Raw genomic sequence first — 18,681 nt, forward strand, 5'->3', positions numbered from 1 at the left:
CCATTGAAGCAAAGAATTGTGGGTTATGAGTGCCCACGAAGGATACACCTCATGCATCCTCCGAATTCCCGTGAAAGAAGGTCGTATTCGAAGGCTGTATTCAAAGTGTCCTACTCGCTTTTCTGAAACGAGACAGCCTCGATGACGTATGTGGCCGACATATGCGACCTCCGGAGGATGCATCCTTCCGAACGAGACACAGCGATTGTGATGTTCCGTGCTGCAGTCACCGATTTTTGACGTCGTCATTGTGTGTCGTGTTAAGAGTGATGCAAAAGACCATTTGAAATCCGATTTGAGCAGCCAGAGCGTCCGGACTGAGACGCATCTGAAAAAATCAGATTTCAATCGCATTTGAAACCACCTCCCGATGTGGTTTGAATCAGATTCAGAAAAATCAGATTTCATGTGATTTTTGCTGTCCAGACTATCAAAAACTCATCTGGATACAATCTGGATATGCAAAATATCTGATTTTTAGTGGCAGTCTGAACAAGGCCTCTATGCCCTAACGGAGTACATCACAACCGGTTCGCCCTCGCTCTGTTTCGAGCCAGCACCCGATGAAAAGCCCCATACCTGCTGCCTCACCGGCACCTGCATATCAGCACTCGCAGCAAAAGTGCTCCTGATGGGCACAACCCTTTGAAGCGGAAAGCAGAGCCTGCGGTTCCCTCCGTGTCTGCTCCAAAAAAGGCTTGATTGGAGACACAAAACACTGTTCCCCATCTCCCCACTACTGTTTGTCGGGAAAGGAATATTGTTGTTCACAGTATTGTTCAAAATGTTGTTTCTATGTCTTGCACTCAAATATATGCAATAAAAAATGCAATGAGGGCAAAAAAGATACAGCATTTGTTGCAAATGTACGAGATGCTCACACATTCTCAAAGAGCCCTTTTCCTCTTTAAAGCACACACATTATGCTCATCCCTGTAGTGAGCAATGCATTATATCATACTGTAAACAAACCAAATTGCCCTCTGTCCCATTACGCCGAGGCGTGGCAAGCCCTAACGGGTATTTCAGAATGGGTGCGAAAAATTATCCTAAATAAATGGTTATACGATCCAATTTGCACGCCAGCCACCCCGTTTCAACGGCATTCTGTCTACCATGGTTTCGTCCGAAGACACGCCAGTATTACAAGCCGAAATACACAGTCTCCTCATGAAAAGTGCGATAGAGATTGTGCCAAATTGTAAAGCCCAAAAAGGGTTTTACAGCAGTTATTTTCTTGTCCCAAAGAAAGACAGTGGTCTTCGGCCGATCCTGGATCTGGGACATTTAAATCTCACACTCACGAATCACCCGTTCAAAATAATTACTCCGAAACGGATCTTATCGCATGTATGTCCACACAATTGCTTTGTGTCGATATATCTGAAGGATGCGTACATTCATATCCAAATTGTATGACATCACAGGATGTTTTTGAGATTCGCGTTCGAGGGAACAGAGTATCAATTCAAAGTCCTGCCCTTTGGACTGTCTCTGGCTCCTCGTACATTCACAAAATGCATCTGAGACTGAGCGGCATGCGCATCTTGAACGATTGGCTGTTACTGGCACAATCATAGGCTCTGTTATGCCATCACAGAGACTTACTGTTTCAGCATCTAAACAGCTTTGGCCTCAATGTGAACTGGGCGAAGAGGACGCTCTCCCCTAGTCAACAAATCTCCTTTTTGGGGGTCCACCTCGACTCCACGAGTGGGCGCGCACCTCACGAACGAGTGCGTTCAGGCCATTCTACAGTGTCTGTCTCAGTTCAACACTTCCACTGAAGCTGTCTCAAACACTTCCACTGAAGCTGTTTCAGAAAGCATTGGGATTTATGGCTACGGCATCAGCCGTCATTCCATTAGGTCTCTTACACATTAGACCTCTTCAGTGCTGGCTGAAGCGCCGTGTGCCACGACATGCTTTGCGCCAAGGGTGCATGCGCATCACTATATCCCGCTCCTGTATAGCTGCTTTAGCACCATAGACAGCTCTTGCATTTTACCAGCAAGGTGTCGCACTGGGGCAGGTTGTCAGGGGGAAAGTGGTGACTACGGATGCTTCCAACACAGGTTGGGGGGCGGTATGCGATGGATGCCCGACTTTCGGCACCTGGATAGGGGCGAAGAAAGCGTGGCACATCAACTGCCTAGAGCTATCGGCTGTATTTCTAGCCTTAAAGGCTTTTCAGTCTGAAATAGTAAACAGTCATGTCCTGGTTCGCTCAGACAACATGACAGTTGTGGCATATATAAACTGCCAAGGTGGAATTCATTCACCACCGCTGTTGAGACTGACGCGACGGCGCCTCCTATGGAGCGAGCATCATCTCATCTCCCTGAGAGCGACATACGTCCCAGGCCACCTGAATTACGGCACGGACCTACCATCACGCCAAGGGGTGATACCGGGCGAATGGAGACTTCATCCTCAAACTGTTTTAAGATTTGGGAAATATTTGGCAAAGCAGAAATCGAGTTTGCCTCAGTGGGGAATAACCACTGTCCCCTCTGGTACACAAACATGCTAAAATGGAAGGTGTTCACTGATTGGTGTCTCTCCCATGGCAAAGACCCAGTAAACTGCCCCATACATGAAATTCTCATATTTCTTCGAGCGATTAGACGCAGGACTCACTCCATCAACACTCAAAGTGTATGTGGCAACTATATCTGCATATCACGCACATGAAGCTGGCACCTCTATAGGCAGGCATGATTTAATCATAAATTCCTTAAAGTGCAAGACGATTAAACCCACTTCAGCCGGCTGCAGTCCCGACTTGGGACTTAACTTTAGTCCTAAAAGCTCTCGCAGGGCCTTCCTTCAAACCTTTGGACTCCGTTGATTTGTGCATGCTCTCCGTTAAGGCCGCACTACTGCTGGCTCTGGCCTCAATAAAACGGGTCGTGGCTTACATGCACTATCAATCAACAGTTCATTTCTGGAGTTTGGCCCCAGTCTTTCAGGAGCCACTGTCAAACCCAGAAAAGGATATGTGCCTAAGGTCCTAACCACGTCCTTCAGAGCGCAGGTGGTTCACCTTCAGGACCTTTTCCCTCCTCCATTTAATTTGGATGAGGAACAATCATTGCATTTGTTATGCCCTGTGCGGGCAATACATGCATACATTGAGCATACACGCCAGTTCAGACTGTCTGATCAACACTTTGTGTGCTATGGAGGATGCACAAAAGAAATGTCCGTCGCCAAACAAAGACTCTCACTGGATTGTCGATGCAATTGCCCTGGCTTATGAGTCACAGGGTAAGACTTGCCCAATCGGTGTTAAAGCACACTCAACTAGTGACATGGCCTCATCATGGGCATGGATGAATGGTGTGTCCTTACAAGACATATGTTTTGCAGCAGGATGGTCCTCTCAAAACACATTCGCAAGGTTTTACAACCTAGACATAACGTCTCTCTCTGTTTAGAGCTCTTGCTATCCATTGCTCCTCCCTTTTAGGATAAGCTCCCCATCTTTTACACAACCGCCAGCATTAGGCCGATGTAATTTACCATAAGTCACAAGCACTTAAATTATAAATAAACTCCCTTCCAGACTGGGTTCGTGAAGGAGTTAATTCATACTATATGACTGTAGTTCATATATTCGTCCTGAGTGCTCCCACGAGACTGCAGCATCATGCTTCCTATCTGGGAGGTTATGTTGTGTAGTGCGCCGTGATGGGATTCTGTTCCCCATATGCATAAATAAGCGCAATGTCAAGTGTACAAGAGTCGTAAGGGAATGTCTCTGTTACGTACGTAACCTTGATTCCCTGAGACAAAGGTAACGAGACATTGCGAACGCTAGCTGCGCTACAAGACTTGAGGTACGAGCGATGCGCTCCTTGTTCTCAGTCAGAAATTCTGAGGAAATGGTGTTTGTACACCTGTTTTTATAGCAGACATCTTCGTGCCAAATCGTGCTCTCAATATTAGAATATTGGCATTATTGTGGAGAGGTTTCAACTAGGTCGTGTGGAAGGCAATCCCCATATGCGTTAATAAACGCAATGTCTCATTTCCTTCATCTCAGGGAACTGAAGTTACGTACGTAACTGAGACGTTTTCTAATATGCTTGTGCACTGAGAAACATGTTTTGACTGCTCATAAAGCTTGAAGGTACTGTCTCGTGAATGGGTCTAGTTTAATATTGCAAGCAAAGTTGACTATTTGCTCTGGAATTGGCTGTTTTAGGTCTAATTGGATATGCTACACGTTTGTTTAGAAGTGTTTTTTTTACTTTTTTTTTTTTTTTTTTTTTTTTCCACCATGTAAACCATCAGAACCATGTTTTTTTCACTGGTCAAAAACTAGATTTTTCCAATGGAGCTCTTTTTGAGCTCTGTTTATTCAGGTGTGTATTTAGATACAGAATCAAAGATAAAGCAGTTTAGCATCTGAAATTCTAAACATCATCATTATGGAACACTTCATAAGATGGAAATTGTTGTAACTATCTCTTTTGTGAAATGTCTTTTATTATTTACTTATTTACTATTTTACAACTTTAACCTACCGTTCAGACATGTGTATAACTACTGTACAAGTGTACACCAGTCTAACCAGGCCAGGGGTGCTGGCATCCCCCCTTCCAAACCCTCCAAAAAAACTGCCACAGCTGGGGGGGCTCAGTTTGTTGGACTAGAACTTTACAAAAGACTGAAGGAATTTCTGAGGAACTACCTGACGAACCTTCTCAAGGTAATGGCCTACAGTTAGGGTGCTTTAAGAATGCACAATATAGGGGGCCTGGGTAGCTCAGTGGTAAAGACGCTGGCTACCTCTCCTGGAGTTCACTAGTTCGAATCCCAGGGCGTGCTGAATGACTCCAGCTAGGTCTCCTAAGCAACCAAATTGGCTCGGTTGCAAGGGAGGGTGGAGTCACATGGGGTAACCTCCTCGTGATCGCTATAATGTGGTTCGTTCTCAGTGGGGCGCGTGGTGAGTTGAGCGTGGTTGCAGCGGTGGATGGCGTGAAGCCTCCACATGCGCTATGTCTCCGTGGCAACGCGCTCAACAAGCCACGTGATAAGATGCGTGGGTTGACTATCTCAGATGCGGAGGCAACTGAGATTCATCCTCCGCCACCCAGACTGAGGTGAATCACTACGTGACCACGAGGACTTAAAAAAAAAAAAAAAAGTACATTGGGAATTGGGCATTCCAAATTGGGAGAAAAAGGGGAAAAATCCAAAAAAAGAAAAGAAAAAGAAAAAAGAATGCGCAGTATATTTATGGCCATACTGTGCTGGAAAAGTGCTTGATTTTCAATTAAATATCTTTAAAAACACTAAGGTTTTGATGCCTAATTTCACTTTAAGCATGTACAATTCTAGATTGTCCTTTTTTTTTAAACGACAGACAAATGGTATAGATTTGAGCAGGTGGTATATATTTATAATATAAAAATAATTACAGATTTGAGTTGTTCGTAGTTGTGTGTGAGGTGGCTTGATTTGGAGTTGTTCTTGCCACACTATAATGATCAGCAGTGTGAGTTCTCTTCTCCTCTTTCTCTCTTCCACCTGTCTGTGTCTGGCAGGATGGAGAGGACCTGATGGATGAGAGCGTTTTGAAGTTCTACACGCAGCAGTGGGAGGACTATCGCTTCTCCAGTAAAGTGTTAAACGGGATCTGTGCTTATCTCAACAGACATTGGGTGCGCCGAGAGTGTGATGAAGGACGAAAAGGAATTTATGAAATATACTCCGTAAGAGAGACCGCACTCACCCGAGTCAAGGGTCCCTGTTCTGCATTTCCCCATGTTATGTTCATAAGACTCTGATAATTGACTATTCTTTTTTTGTTTAGTTTAGCTATATTTGATGTTTATTTAAAAAAAAAAAAATTGAATTGGATTAGCCACATTGAAAGCTGTTGTAAAATAGATGATATATGCACACCTGTAACTGGACATCGGTTGAGTTATATGTTAATGCTAAAAGTTGCTACAAAACATTAAACTATAATGAACTATATTATCTGTGGGGAACAGTAATCTAATAAAGTGTTTCCTTCACAGCTTGCTTTGGTCACCTGGAGAGAGTGTTTATTCAGACCACTAAACAAGCAGGTCAGTCATCTGTTTATATATTTTTTCCATAATTTATTGGCAATTAATAATAATGAAATGTACATTTCTTTTTCCAATTAACACTTTTTATTGATTCCAACAAATTAAACAGAAAAGCAAAACATATATGAAGCAACTTTTAACCCCCATTATTCCCAACCCCACCCTGACCCCCAGCAAACATGCCTGTGGTCAAAGCCAAATTACACACAAAAAAAAACAAAAACAAAAAACAAAAAATATATAAATTATTATAATCGCACACATTTATAAATGTATACGTTTATAAATCTCTCTCCACTGCCCCTCCCCGAGAGCCTTCCAGAAAGGTTAAATAGCTGCCCCATTTCTTATTAAACACCTCCAGGTTGTCTAGCCTTCTATCTGACATCTGCTCAAATGCCACCACCCTGCTCATCTCCGTGCACCATTCCCGAAATGAGGGCGCACCAGCCGACTTCCATCCCCTCAGAATGATCTGTCTACCGATCATAACACTGGCTAGGACTCAATTTCATATGTATTTATCCCCTATATTAATGACCGCCCCATCGCCTAAAATACAGAGTCTGGGGCAAAATGAAATTTGAGTGCCCAATACGTCACACATAAAACTCTGAACCCTCAACCAAAATTCTTGGATATTAACACACCACCAAATAACATGAGTTGTGATCCCATCTTCTGATTGGCAGGTGGGTGTGTCTTTAAGACCAAGCCTATACAGTCTAGAGGGGGTCCAATAGAATCGATGTAAAATCTTAAATTGCATAAGGCACACCCTTGCATCTCTAGATGCAGACTTGACTTTTTTAGAATCCTAGCCCACACTCCCTCCTCCAGTACCAAGTTTTAATCTTTCTCCCATAATCTCTTGAGAGAAGTTGAAGCTCCGTCCCCCAGACTCTGAATCAGCAGGAGTAATACACTGATACCTCAAGACTTTTTCCAAAAGCAGTAATCACCACTTCCAGAGTATCTGCCCCTTTAGGGCGGTGTATGCTACTTCCAAAAATAGTACAGAGCAGGTGGCGCAGTTGTAAATACCTAAAGAATTGTGACCAGGGAATCCCAAAATGTTGAACCATATTTTCAAAGGATCTCAACACTCCACTCTCATATAGGTCACCGAGCGTATTAATCTCCCTCACAATCCACTCTGTCCAGTAGAAACGGGACTTATTAATAAAAAAAATTTGGCTTCAGCCGTATGCTCAAAACAACATTTAAATAAATGTCTGAATTAAACATTTTGGACACTTTTGTCCATACCGCATGCAAATGCGAGAGAACGGGGTGTAACTTAACTTTGGTTAGTTTGATAGAAAGGCTTTGCAATGGCGAAATAAGGGCAAGAACTTCCTGTTCAATACAAAACCTGGGAGGGGCTCTCAGATGGAAGAGACCAATGAGCCAAATGTCTGAGACTGAATGCATAATAGTAAAACTAAATCTAGGGTAGGCCTAGCCCACCTATGTCAATCAGCCTATGTAATTTACTGAAGTGTAATCTGGGACGTTTACCATTCCAAATGAAGGACTTTGCTGTGCTATCAAATTGCTTGAAATAAGAGATGGGGACATCTATAGGGAGAGATTGTAGCAGGTAGTTGAATTTTGGAATACAAATCATTTTAATAACATTAACCTTCCCAGTCATAGAAAAATGTAATGAAGCCCACCTGCCCACATCGCTCAAACTTCTTTATTAAAGGGTCAAAATTAACTGTGACTAAATCACACAAATTTGCTGGGAATAGAATACCCACTTACTTAATGCCCTGTTTGGGCCACTGGAAGGTGCCCGGCTGAAAAGCCGTTACTGGGCAGTACGCTGTCGGAACCAAAGCTTCGGATTTAGACCAATACACTCTGTATCCTGAGAATTTAGAAAAGGAATGAATAATTTTGTGGAGGCAAGGCATAGATCTAGTAGGGTCGGAGACAAATAATAAAATATCATCTGCGTAAAGCAAAAGCTTATGCACTACACCTTCCTCCACCACCCCTGGAAAATCATCCTCCTTTCTTATTGCGGCCGCTAATGGTTCCAGGGCAAGACAGAACAATTAGGGGGAAAGAGGGCAACCCTGCCAGGTGCCCCATTCGGAGTAAAATAATCTGAAATGTATCCATTCGTTTGAACCGCCACTACCGGGTGTCTGTAAAGTAACTTAATCCACCCAATAAAAGTATGCCTGAACCCGTACATTTCCAAAATCTTAAAAAGATAATCCTGATCTACCATATCGAACGCTTTTTTGGCGTCAAGTGAGATGGCAGCGACCGGAATCTGATCGTTCGCCACTGCCCACATGACATTAATGTAACGCCTAATGTTATCAGAAGAGTTATGGCCCCGAATAAACCCCACCTGATCTATATGTATAAGAGATGTCATAACTTAATCGTTTAGCCAGAATTTTTGACAGTATTTTAACATCTAGCTGGATCAGGGAAATTGGACGGTAACTCTTAAACTTGCTTGGATCTTTGTCCTTTTTAAGAATCAGACTTATCCGGGCTTGTGTCGTGGTTGCCGGAAGCTTCCAATTCTTTAATGATTTTGTATAAACTTCTAGCAAAAGTGGAGCCAGTTCTGTAGCATAAGATCTAAAAAATTCAGCGGCAAAGCCGTCTGGCCCCGGAGCCTTGCCTGTAGGCAAGGCCTTAATTACCTCTCTAAGCTCCTCCAAGGTTATCTCAGAATCAAGAGAATTTGTTTGCTCAGCTGACAGTTTAGGAAGTTCTAATGGTTCCACAAAGTTTTTAAAATCCTCTTCAGTAGACGAAGATGTGGAACTACAAAGATCAAGATAGAATTCTTTAAAAGCATTATTAATATCAATAGAGTTTATCGAATCTCACCGGTTTATGTCATTAAAAGTATTAAAACTAGCAAAGTGCGCAGAGCTTGCCGTTCATACATCTGATCCTCACATGGCATCACGTGCCTCACCTGAAATGTACTTTTCTTAAATATTCCCAGAAGTTTTAACCCAGAATTTAGACTTTCTTTTAAATGCTATTTGTTTCCTTTGAATAGGTGACAAATGCTGTGTTAAAACTCATTGAGAAGGAGAGAAATGGGGAGACTATTAACACTAGACTCATCAGCGGAGTGGTTCAGTCCTATGGTGAGTATGGCTGCATGACATCAATCTTTCTTGTTTCTCTTACTAAAAATTTTCTTAGTGCCATATGAGCCAGGTGTTTTTTTTTTTTTTTTTTTTATCTTAATGCTTGGTGGAATAAACACAGTGCTCGTTGTGTTGTGCTTTGGTTTGTCTTTTCCAGTTGAGTTGGGTTTGAATGAGGATGATGCGTTTGTGAAGGGGCCAACACTATCAGTATACAAGGAGTACTTTGAGGCACAGTTTTTGGCAGACACTGAGCGCTTCTATACAAGGGAAAGCACAGAGTTCCTCCAGCAAAACCCTGTTACTGAATACATGAAAAAGGTAAGCTGTACTCATGTGACTGAATCCAGATTTAAGAACCATTACATTTTTTCTGTTAAACTTTTAAAAATAAATCAGACATTATAAAACAGATAGTTATTATAGCTCTAAACTATGTAAGTGATTCCCAACTTAAAGGAATAGTTCACCCAAAAATGAAAATTTCCTGATAATTTACTCACCCTCAGGCCATCCAAGATGTATCTGAGTTTCTTTCTACATCAAAACAGAATTTAAGACTTTAAGTTTCTAAAAATAATCAATCGTTTGGGTTCAGAAGAACTTTATTTGTCGACTGGAGTCGTGTGGATTATTTTGATGCACACTAAATATGCATTTTGGACCATAAAAAAAAATGGAGTACATTCACTTGCATTGTTTTTAGGAAATGAAATCCTAAAAGTCTTAAATTCTGTGTTGATGAAGAAAGAAACTATTCCTTTAAGCACCTTTCAGGGGAAATTGATAAAGATTAAACTTTTTACTTTGTAAATGACGTGAGTAATTATTCCAACAATTGATTACAGACAGATTGTTTAACTTTTAATTGACTATATCACAATTCCAGTGGGTCAGAAATTTACATACACTAAGTTAAATGTGCCTTTAAGCAGCTTGGAAAATTCCAGAAAATGATGTCAAGCCTTTAGGCAATTAGCTTCTGATAAGTTAATTGGAGTCAATTAGAGGGTGTACCTGTGGATGTGTTTTAAGGCCTACCTTCAAACTCAGTGCCTCTTTGCTTGACATCATGGGAAAATCAAAAGAAATCAGCCAAGACCTCAGAAAAAAATTGCGGATGTCCAGGATTCTGGTTCATCCATGGGAGCAATTTCCAAACGCCTCAAGGTACCGTGTTCATCTGTACAAACAATAGTATGCAAGTATAAACACTATGGGACCACACGGCCATCATACCGCTCAGGAAGGTGCAAAAAGTGCAAATAAATCCTAGAACAACAGCAAAGGACCTTGTGAAGATGCTGGAGGAAACAGGTAGACAAGTATCTATATCCACAGTAAAACGAGTCCTATATTGACATAACCTGAAAGGCCGCTCAGCAGGGAAGAAGCTACTGCTCCAAAACCCCCCATAAAAAAAGCCAGACTACAGTTTGCAAGTGCACATGGGGACAAAGAGCTTACTTTTTGGAGAAATGTCCTCTGGTCTGATGAAACAAAAATGGAACTGTTTGGCCATAATGACCATCGTTATGTTTGGAGGAAAAAGGGTGAGGTTTGCAACCCGAAGAACACCATCCCAACCGTGAAGTATGGGGGTGGCAGCATCACGTTGTGGGGGTGCTTTGCTGCAGGAGGGACTGGTGCACTTCACAAAATAGATGGCATCATGAAGAAGGAAAATTATGTGGATATATTGAAGAAAAATTTTAAGACATCAGCCAGGAAGTTAAAGCTCGGTCGCAAATGGATCTTCCAAATGGACAATGACCGCAAGCATACCTCCAAAGTTGTAGCAAAATGGCTTAAGGACAACAAAGTCAAGGTATTGGAGTGGCCATCACAAAGCCCTGACCTCAATCCGATAGAAAATTTTTGGGCAGAACTGAAAAAGCGTGTGCGAGCAAGGAGGCCTACAAATCTGACCTCAGTTACACCAGTTCTGTCTGGAGGAATGGGCCAGAATTCCAGCAACTTACTGTGAGAAGCTTATGGAAAGCTACCCAAAATGTTTGACCCAAGTTAAACAATATAAAGGCAATGCTACCAAATACTAACCAAGTGTATGTAAAGTTCTGACACACTGGGAATGTGATGAAAGAAATAAAAGCTGAAATAATTCTCTCTACTGTTATTCTGACATTTCACATTCTTAAAATAAAGTAGTGATCCTAACTGACCTATGACAGGGAATGTTTTTTTATGATTAAATGTCAGGAATTAATTTAGTTCTCCACCCTGCCCCAGTTCAGGAGTTTAAATGTATTTGGCTAAGGTGTATGTAAACTTCTGACTTCAACTGTATATAACAGAAATTAAGACTTAAAAATATAATGCCTTTAAATAGATTAAATAACTAGTTGAGATTAATCTTATGATTTCTTTAGTTTCTTTTTTAAGAAATAAAATGTGTATGCAAATTGCAAAGTTTTATACATTTTTGGTTAATGATGCTCATAGCAGAGTATATGTGAGTTTGTTTTTCACCCACAATATTTTTTAATAATAAGAATGATCATTCTAATATATATATATATATATATATATATATATATATATATATATATATATATATATATATATATAGTATAGTACGAGTTAAAAGGAACACATTTTTTGTTTGGTGTTGATGAGGAGGTATTTGAGTGTTATTGATAAGCATTTTATTTGTTTGTGTGTTCAGGCAGAGGCTCGGTTACTGGAGGAACAGCGCCGAGTGCAGGTGTATCTCCATGAGAGCACACAAGACGAGCTGGCTCGCAAGTGTGAGCAGGTCCTCATTGAGAAACACCTGGAGATCTTCCACACGGAGTTCCAGAATCTTCTAGACGCCGATAAGAATGAAGGTGCAGCAATGCCATGTTAATTCAGAAGCAACACTTGAGCAACACAAAATTTTATATTCTTTATCAAAAATCAGGGTAAAATAGTGAATTTTACACATCCTTTGTCATGGCAGATCTTGGTCGGATGTACAACCTTGTTTCCCGGATCACAGACGGATTGGGAGAGCTCAAGAAACTCTTAGAGACTCACATTCATAATCAAGGGCTGGCTGCCATTGAAAAATGTGGAGATTCAGCACTCAATGTAAGTCCTGATCTTGAAGCACAAAGCCATAGTGACTGTGTACACAGTACTTAAGGTCTTTACCTATACCTATAAAAGAACAATTCAGAATTTAATTGATTTGACAGTGTTTGAAATTGTGCCGAACCCATTGGATGAATCAGGTTAGACAGAAGATTCACTACTGTTACCATAGCTGAACCAGAATTTCCTGAACTTGTGACCTCACTCCATTATATTAATGCATAACTGGTCTATTCTATTTTTCTTAAATATATGACCTCAACAATATAGTTATTTATCTAACTGGGCCTTTGACCAAATTCTCTTTCATTTAATAATATAGATGTATTTGTATTTCAGAGACATGACTTAATCTATGCTCAAGCTCTTTGACGTGGGGATGTGTCATTGTGTTGATCACTAGTCAAGTCAGACTGCATTCATTTGTTCAGCATTGTTGCTTATGATTTTGTTACTTGGTCAACACCTGATCTAGATCACATAATATATTTGCTTGATCACAAACCGCAGAGAAATCACAGGTTCACCTCTCTAAATCTAAATTTATGCTTGTGTGTAACCTTCACTACAGAAGAACAAGCTGCTGACACATGGTTCCTTGAGGGACATTTATTCTGTCCTGGGATTGTTGTGTTTAGTTTTTGTTCATCATGCTGTGGCAGATCCTCAGAATCAGACATGTTTTTGCTCAGTTTACCATTAAATTATTATGGAAAAATTAAGGCAGTATTATTTGCTCACAAGGTAATTTCACACAGCAGCGTAATTAGAAAATATGACTGACGTTACAGGCAAAATCACAGTCTAGTGTGTATTTGTGTTGTGAGTGTAAAATATAATAATTCGATAATTTGATTAACATTGTTTTATTTTTTTTAGCAGTAATATTGAATCAATAGGTATTTACAGTGTTGTACATTTTAATCAATATTTGTTTTACAGTCTGATTTGTCTAATATTTTAGCTTTCTGTGAATTGAACATGTTGTTGAACTGACATTGTTTAATTTGACAAACATTCAAGCCCTGCTGAAGTATACTTTGTTTTGCTTTCCATTTCGGAAATGATTGAATGGAATGGAGCTGTGCCTGCTTTTAATTATAAAAGCCTGCCTCTCAAAAGTTCTTACTTATTGCTTTGGTAAACTATAGACTCTTAACCATATAGATATGCTTCATTTTTCACTTGTTTTTAAATTTTTGCATTGTTCCAAAGAGTGGTCTTCTGTTGGGCAAATTGTAAATTGTGTTTGTGTGTGTGTTTTCCTGGTAACTTTTTCCTTTCACTTATATCACTTCCAGTAATAATTTAATCTTAATTACACTATTTGAACAAGCACCACTTGTTTTCCAGGACCCCAAAATGTATGTGCAAACAATCTTGGATGTGCACAAGAAATACAACGCTCTCGTCATGACTGCGTTCAATAATGATGCTGGTTTCGTGGCAGCTCTCGATAAGGTTTGTGGTCTATATTAAAGACCAATTTTGAGCTATAGTGCTTGTTTATTTATAGCTGTGGTGTAACTTTCACTCTATGATCTGTGCTTCTCTTCAGGCCTGTGGAAGATTCATTAACAATAATGCAGTAACAAGGATGGCGCAGTCCTCCAGCAAATCCCCTGAGCTTTTGGCCAGATACTGTGACTCCTTACTGAAGAAGAGGTTAATTTCTCATCCAAAGTCCCATCCTCACTCACAGGCATTGAACACAGACTAGAGCATATCAGATTAGATGTGAATGCATGAAGCTGATACTTGTGTAGTCATGTATTTGTCATGTGTATAGATCTGGTAAAAAGTGATGGTAATTTCTGATCCCTTCTGGTAATATAATTTGCTTCCTGGAATTTGGGTTATTTCTGACAAGCAATTCATATATTCACAATAAAATCCAGTGCAGCTCTGTTTTGCTGCCATTGTTTTGTAGACTTTAGTGAAAGTTTTTGAATTCTGATACACAATTAAGAGCTATATTGCCTGTCAGTATGTCATTTTGAGATTAAACAGTCCAGGAACACAGGCAACAACAAACCAGGATTCAGAACTCGCAGGTGTGTACATACCACTGATCTTTTAACTGGGTGTGTCTTTTATTTAGTTCAAAGAATCCTGAGGAGGCTGAGCTGGAAGATACTCTCAACCAAGTGGTGAGTCCCACATGAATGGATTTTTCAAAATTATTAAAGCTGTTAAAATTAAAGTGTCATTCACATTTATATTGTATATACAGTAGATTGTATATGCATATTGTTTCAATCTATTAAAAGATCTAATAACCATAACTGTAATGCATGAGGGGTCTCTAATCTGGATCCTTAATGCTCAGAGTTCTTCTCATTTTTGAGAGCATTTGATTGGACAAAGTGTATAGTGCAAGATAAGTCATGAATATTTTGGTCATTTTTCTGGAAGAGAAATATGTTTAAAATGTGAATGTCTGCTCAAACTTAATTTAGTCAACTTTAAGGAATAAACTAGCATATGCTAGTATTCATATGCTAGTCTTCAAAGATAAATAAAATTTTCTATGTCTTTAAAAATCATGGTTGATATTGTTTCATTCACCACACTGGAAATGGAAGGTTACGTGAAGCACAATGAATTTACATGCTCTGCACAGTGTGTAGTGTATATACTGCATACTGTAAGAGAATAGCATGCAGTATGGTAGTATGCCATTCCGAACTTTGCCAATGTACAAATTATTGAAAGCAAATCTTTGTCCTGTTAATGTGTGAGTGACACAATTCTCAAACATCCTTTTTTCAGATGGTGGTTTTCAAGTATATTGAAGACAAAGATGTGTTTCAGAAATTCTATGCCAAGATGCTGGCCAAAAGACTGGTGCATCAGAACAGTGCCAGTGATGACGCCGAGGCCAGTATGATCTCCAAACTGAAGGTATGTGCTCTTTTAGTGAGGATTGCTTATTCAATCAGTGCTGTCCCCTCTTTATTTCTAATGGATTTTTAATGCTGTTTTGTTGTGTTCTGTCCACCATCAGCAAGCGTGTGGGTTTGAATACACCTCAAAACTACAGCGCATGTTCCAGGACATTGGTGTCAGCAAAGACTTGAATGAGCAATTCAAAAAGCACCTTTCCAACTCTGAGCCATTGGACTGTACGTTTGCAAAACTTTACATTGATTCCTGTTTGTTTCTGTTTATTATAATATACATGATGTGGTCATTACTGATTATTTACTCAAACTCATGTATGACTTTCTTCTTTCATGGAACAAAAAAGATGTGGGGCAAAATGTTAGCCCCAGTTACCGGAAGAATGTTAGCCTCAATCACCATTCACCATACAGTGAAAGTGAATGGTGACTGTGGTTGTCATTCTGCTGAACTTCCTTTTTTGTTTACCATGGAAGAACAAAAATCATATGGGTTTGAAATGACATGAGGGAGTGTAAATGGTGACAGAATTTTCATTATATTCTAAACTAAGCCTTTAGAAAAAGAAGGGAAAAAATATTTTTGTTTTTTTTGTTTGGGTCTCACACCGGCTCCATCTGTCACACAGTGGATTTCAGTATCCAGGTTCTGAGCTCTGGCTCATGGCCGTTCCAGCAGTCTTGCACATTTGCTTTACCATCTGAGGTGAGTCGCTCGGATACTTAACCCTGTAATTTAAAAGCCTTTCACACCTTCGGAAGAGCTGAGAATAATGTGCGATTACACATCTTCATAGTTGGAGTTGATAGTAGTTTTTGAATGGTTTTGTTTTCACAGTTGGAGCGGAGTTACCAAAGATTTACAGCTTTTTATGGAAGTAGGCACAGTGGACGCAAGTTGACATGGCTTTACCACCTATCCAAAGGGGAGCTGGTCACCAACTGCTTCAAAAACAGATATACCCTGCAGGTTTGTGTTAATGTATATAGATTCGTGTTATGCAACAGTATTTTACAATGGGACCTGCAGGACTCACTGAAAATGTTGTAGGACTCAGCTGGTGCAATTGTCAGAATGTGTTTATGTGGTTATCTTCCCGCAGGCCTCCACCTTCCAGATGGCCATTCTGCTCCAGTTCAACACAGAGAACAACTACACTGTCCAGCAACTGGCTGACAGCACACAGATCAAAACAGTGAGTGCAAGTGTCATTGGTTGAAATCCCCATAGTAAAACAAAGCTGTCTCTCATATGCTTTCTGACTTGACAAAACATAATAATATTAAATAAACTGTGAACTCTATCACACATTAAATTCACATGTATACTGCCTATGAAAATGCAGTAGTTTAAAAATAATAATATGACAATGATTGTAGATTTTTGTGAATTCTTATCATGGGAGGTTCAGAGATGTTAATAATAAACTGACTTACATGATATTTGTAAATTACATCAGTTTAAAATTACTTTTGAAATGTTAAAGATATATTCCCGGTTTAATACAAGTTGATCTCAGTTGACATTATTTGTGGCATAATGTGGATTACCACAAAAATGTGTTTATACTTATCACTCCTTTTCTTAAAAAAAAAAAAAAAAAAAAAGCACAAATCTGAGAGGAACTTACAATGGAAGTGAATAGGGCAAAACCGTATAGTCACAAGACATAAACAATATGTGTGTTAAGATGATTTTAGTGTGATGAAATCGCTTACAAAGTTGCCATGAAGACATAACGCTGTAAACCCTAAACCAGCTTGACAGCTCTAAAACACAAGTTTGAAAAGAAGAATTTATTAAATTAATGTAAATTAATTTATAAAATGTATAAGCTTCACATTTCTGCCTTTTAAACCCTCCAAAAATTTACCCCATTAACTTCCAATTTAAGTGCCTCACTGTAACATCTTTTGTTCCTTTTTTTTAAGGAGGGACATGTCGAAATAATTTCTGTGGCAATCAACATTAATGCCACAAATGCTGTCAATTGAGCTTAACTTGTGTTGAACCTGGAATATTCCTGAAAGTGGGCTTTTAAATCCTAAGCAAATTATAAATCAGTTTGGCTTTCACTTTCTTTTTTATTACATTTTTGTCGTCTTCATTTTTTTTTTTTCTCTCTCCATTCATTTCACAGGATATTTTGGTTCAGGTTTTGCAAATCCTATTGAAATCAAAGTTGCTGGTAAGTGTCAAGGACTGGTTGCATATAGGATTCTGTAATCATCTTATGTCACTTTTTTATCTGTGGTATGTTTCCCATAGAGAAGTATGAATAGTTTTTATGGTTTTTATATACACCTTATGTGTTTAAATTAGCCAAGATTAATTTAACGTACAAATACATACTCCATTTCTTTTTTTCTTCTTTGCAGGTGTTGGAGGATGAGAATGCAAACATAGATGAAATGGATTTCAGGCCTGATACATTAATCAGACTTTTCTTGGGCTATAAGAAGTAATTGCTTCACTACAGATTAATATTTGACCTGCGCATTATAAACTAATGTTAATTCACTTTGCCTAGTATTTTAAAACTGTGTAAAATACGTGCATGTTATGTAGCATCTTTGGCATTCGGATCTCTGCGCTGTTGTGTTTATTCTTGCAGTAAGAAGTTGCGGGTCAATATCAATGTGCCAATGAAGACAGAGCAAAAACAAGAGCAAGAAACAACACATAAGAACATTGAGGAAGACAGAAAACTCCTCATCCAGGTATTTAAAAAAACAAATCAACAGTATCTGAGGCCGAATTCACAAAAATGTTCTTAGGATAAATTGTAAGTTTGTAATAATGTTCCTTAGTGCAATTCTTAAAAATTTTTGAAGTTCTCATATATTTTAAGAACATCTTTAATTTTTCTTAAGAATAAAAAGACAGGCTTTGACATTGTCTGATCAGCCTGTTAATTGAGATGCCTTGTCTAATAGCCTACAACAAATTCAGTACTTCAACACTGGTAAATTGTAACAATAAATTTATCTACTAACCTTTTTTTTTTAAGTAACAAGCACCTCGCGATAATTTTTTTGAATGTAAAGTGCATGAGATATGTTAGTTTAACGACATTAACCGTCAAAGGAGAATTTACTTGCTGCTAACCATTTGATAACTTTTAATTTGACATGGAGGAAAAGAAAGGAAACAAAAACTAAAGTAGACGAGCTGGATGTTCTTGTTGTGGAAATTAATGCAAGGAAAAAGTTCTCTTTGAGAAGCTTGATAATAATATCACGTTGAAAAGTAAGAGGCGGTTAAATGGGAAAAGGTGGTGGAGGCTGTCTCCGTTGTGCCCAACTCCGATAGGGATGTGGATGAGGGTGATAAAGAAAGTCTCAGCTTTCTAATGTTATAATTATAATGTTTCTATGATCTCTAAAGATCGCGGAGAGAGATCGCTATATGTAGCGCATCCGTTTGAATTAGCATGATTGGTCACATTTAAA

General features: G+C 39.3%; 1 protein-coding gene across 4 annotated transcripts in view; it reads left to right on the forward strand.

The window, feature by feature from the left end:
• LOC127431758 (cullin-1-like) overlaps nt 1-18,681 on the forward strand; it is a 37,033-nt gene that overhangs the window by 12,041 nt on the left and 6,311 nt on the right. For 2 of the 4 annotated variants that reach the window (XM_051682285.1, XM_051682286.1), the window contains exons 3-20: nt 4,540-4,717; nt 5,559-5,726; nt 6,039-6,089; nt 9,136-9,226; nt 9,387-9,550; nt 11,916-12,078; nt 12,192-12,322; nt 13,679-13,786; nt 13,884-13,990; nt 14,427-14,475; nt 15,098-15,229; nt 15,333-15,450; nt 15,858-15,934; nt 16,067-16,198; nt 16,332-16,424; nt 17,370-17,417; nt 17,608-17,690; nt 17,844-17,949. In XM_051682285.1, coding sequence (XP_051538245.1) covers nt 4,540-4,717; nt 5,559-5,726; nt 6,039-6,089; nt 9,136-9,226; nt 9,387-9,550; nt 11,916-12,078; nt 12,192-12,322; nt 13,679-13,786; nt 13,884-13,990; nt 14,427-14,475; nt 15,098-15,229; nt 15,333-15,450; nt 15,858-15,934; nt 16,067-16,198; nt 16,332-16,424; nt 17,370-17,417; nt 17,608-17,690; nt 17,844-17,949 — 1,999 coding nt within the window. Of the gene's footprint in view, nt 1-4,539; nt 4,718-5,558; nt 5,727-6,038; nt 6,090-9,135; nt 9,227-9,386; nt 9,551-11,915; nt 12,079-12,191; nt 12,323-13,678; nt 13,787-13,883; nt 13,991-14,426; nt 14,476-15,097; nt 15,230-15,332; nt 15,451-15,857; nt 15,935-16,066; nt 16,199-16,331; nt 16,425-17,369; nt 17,483-17,607; nt 17,950-18,681 lie in introns of those variants that run through there. The other 2 variants (XR_007895647.1, XR_007895646.1) reach the window with 2 other exon arrangements.

This window comes from Myxocyprinus asiaticus, chromosome 41 (genome assembly GCF_019703515.2).
Source record: "Myxocyprinus asiaticus isolate MX2 ecotype Aquarium Trade chromosome 41, UBuf_Myxa_2, whole genome shotgun sequence".
NCBI lineage: Eukaryota > Metazoa > Chordata > Actinopteri > Cypriniformes > Catostomidae > Myxocyprinus > Myxocyprinus asiaticus.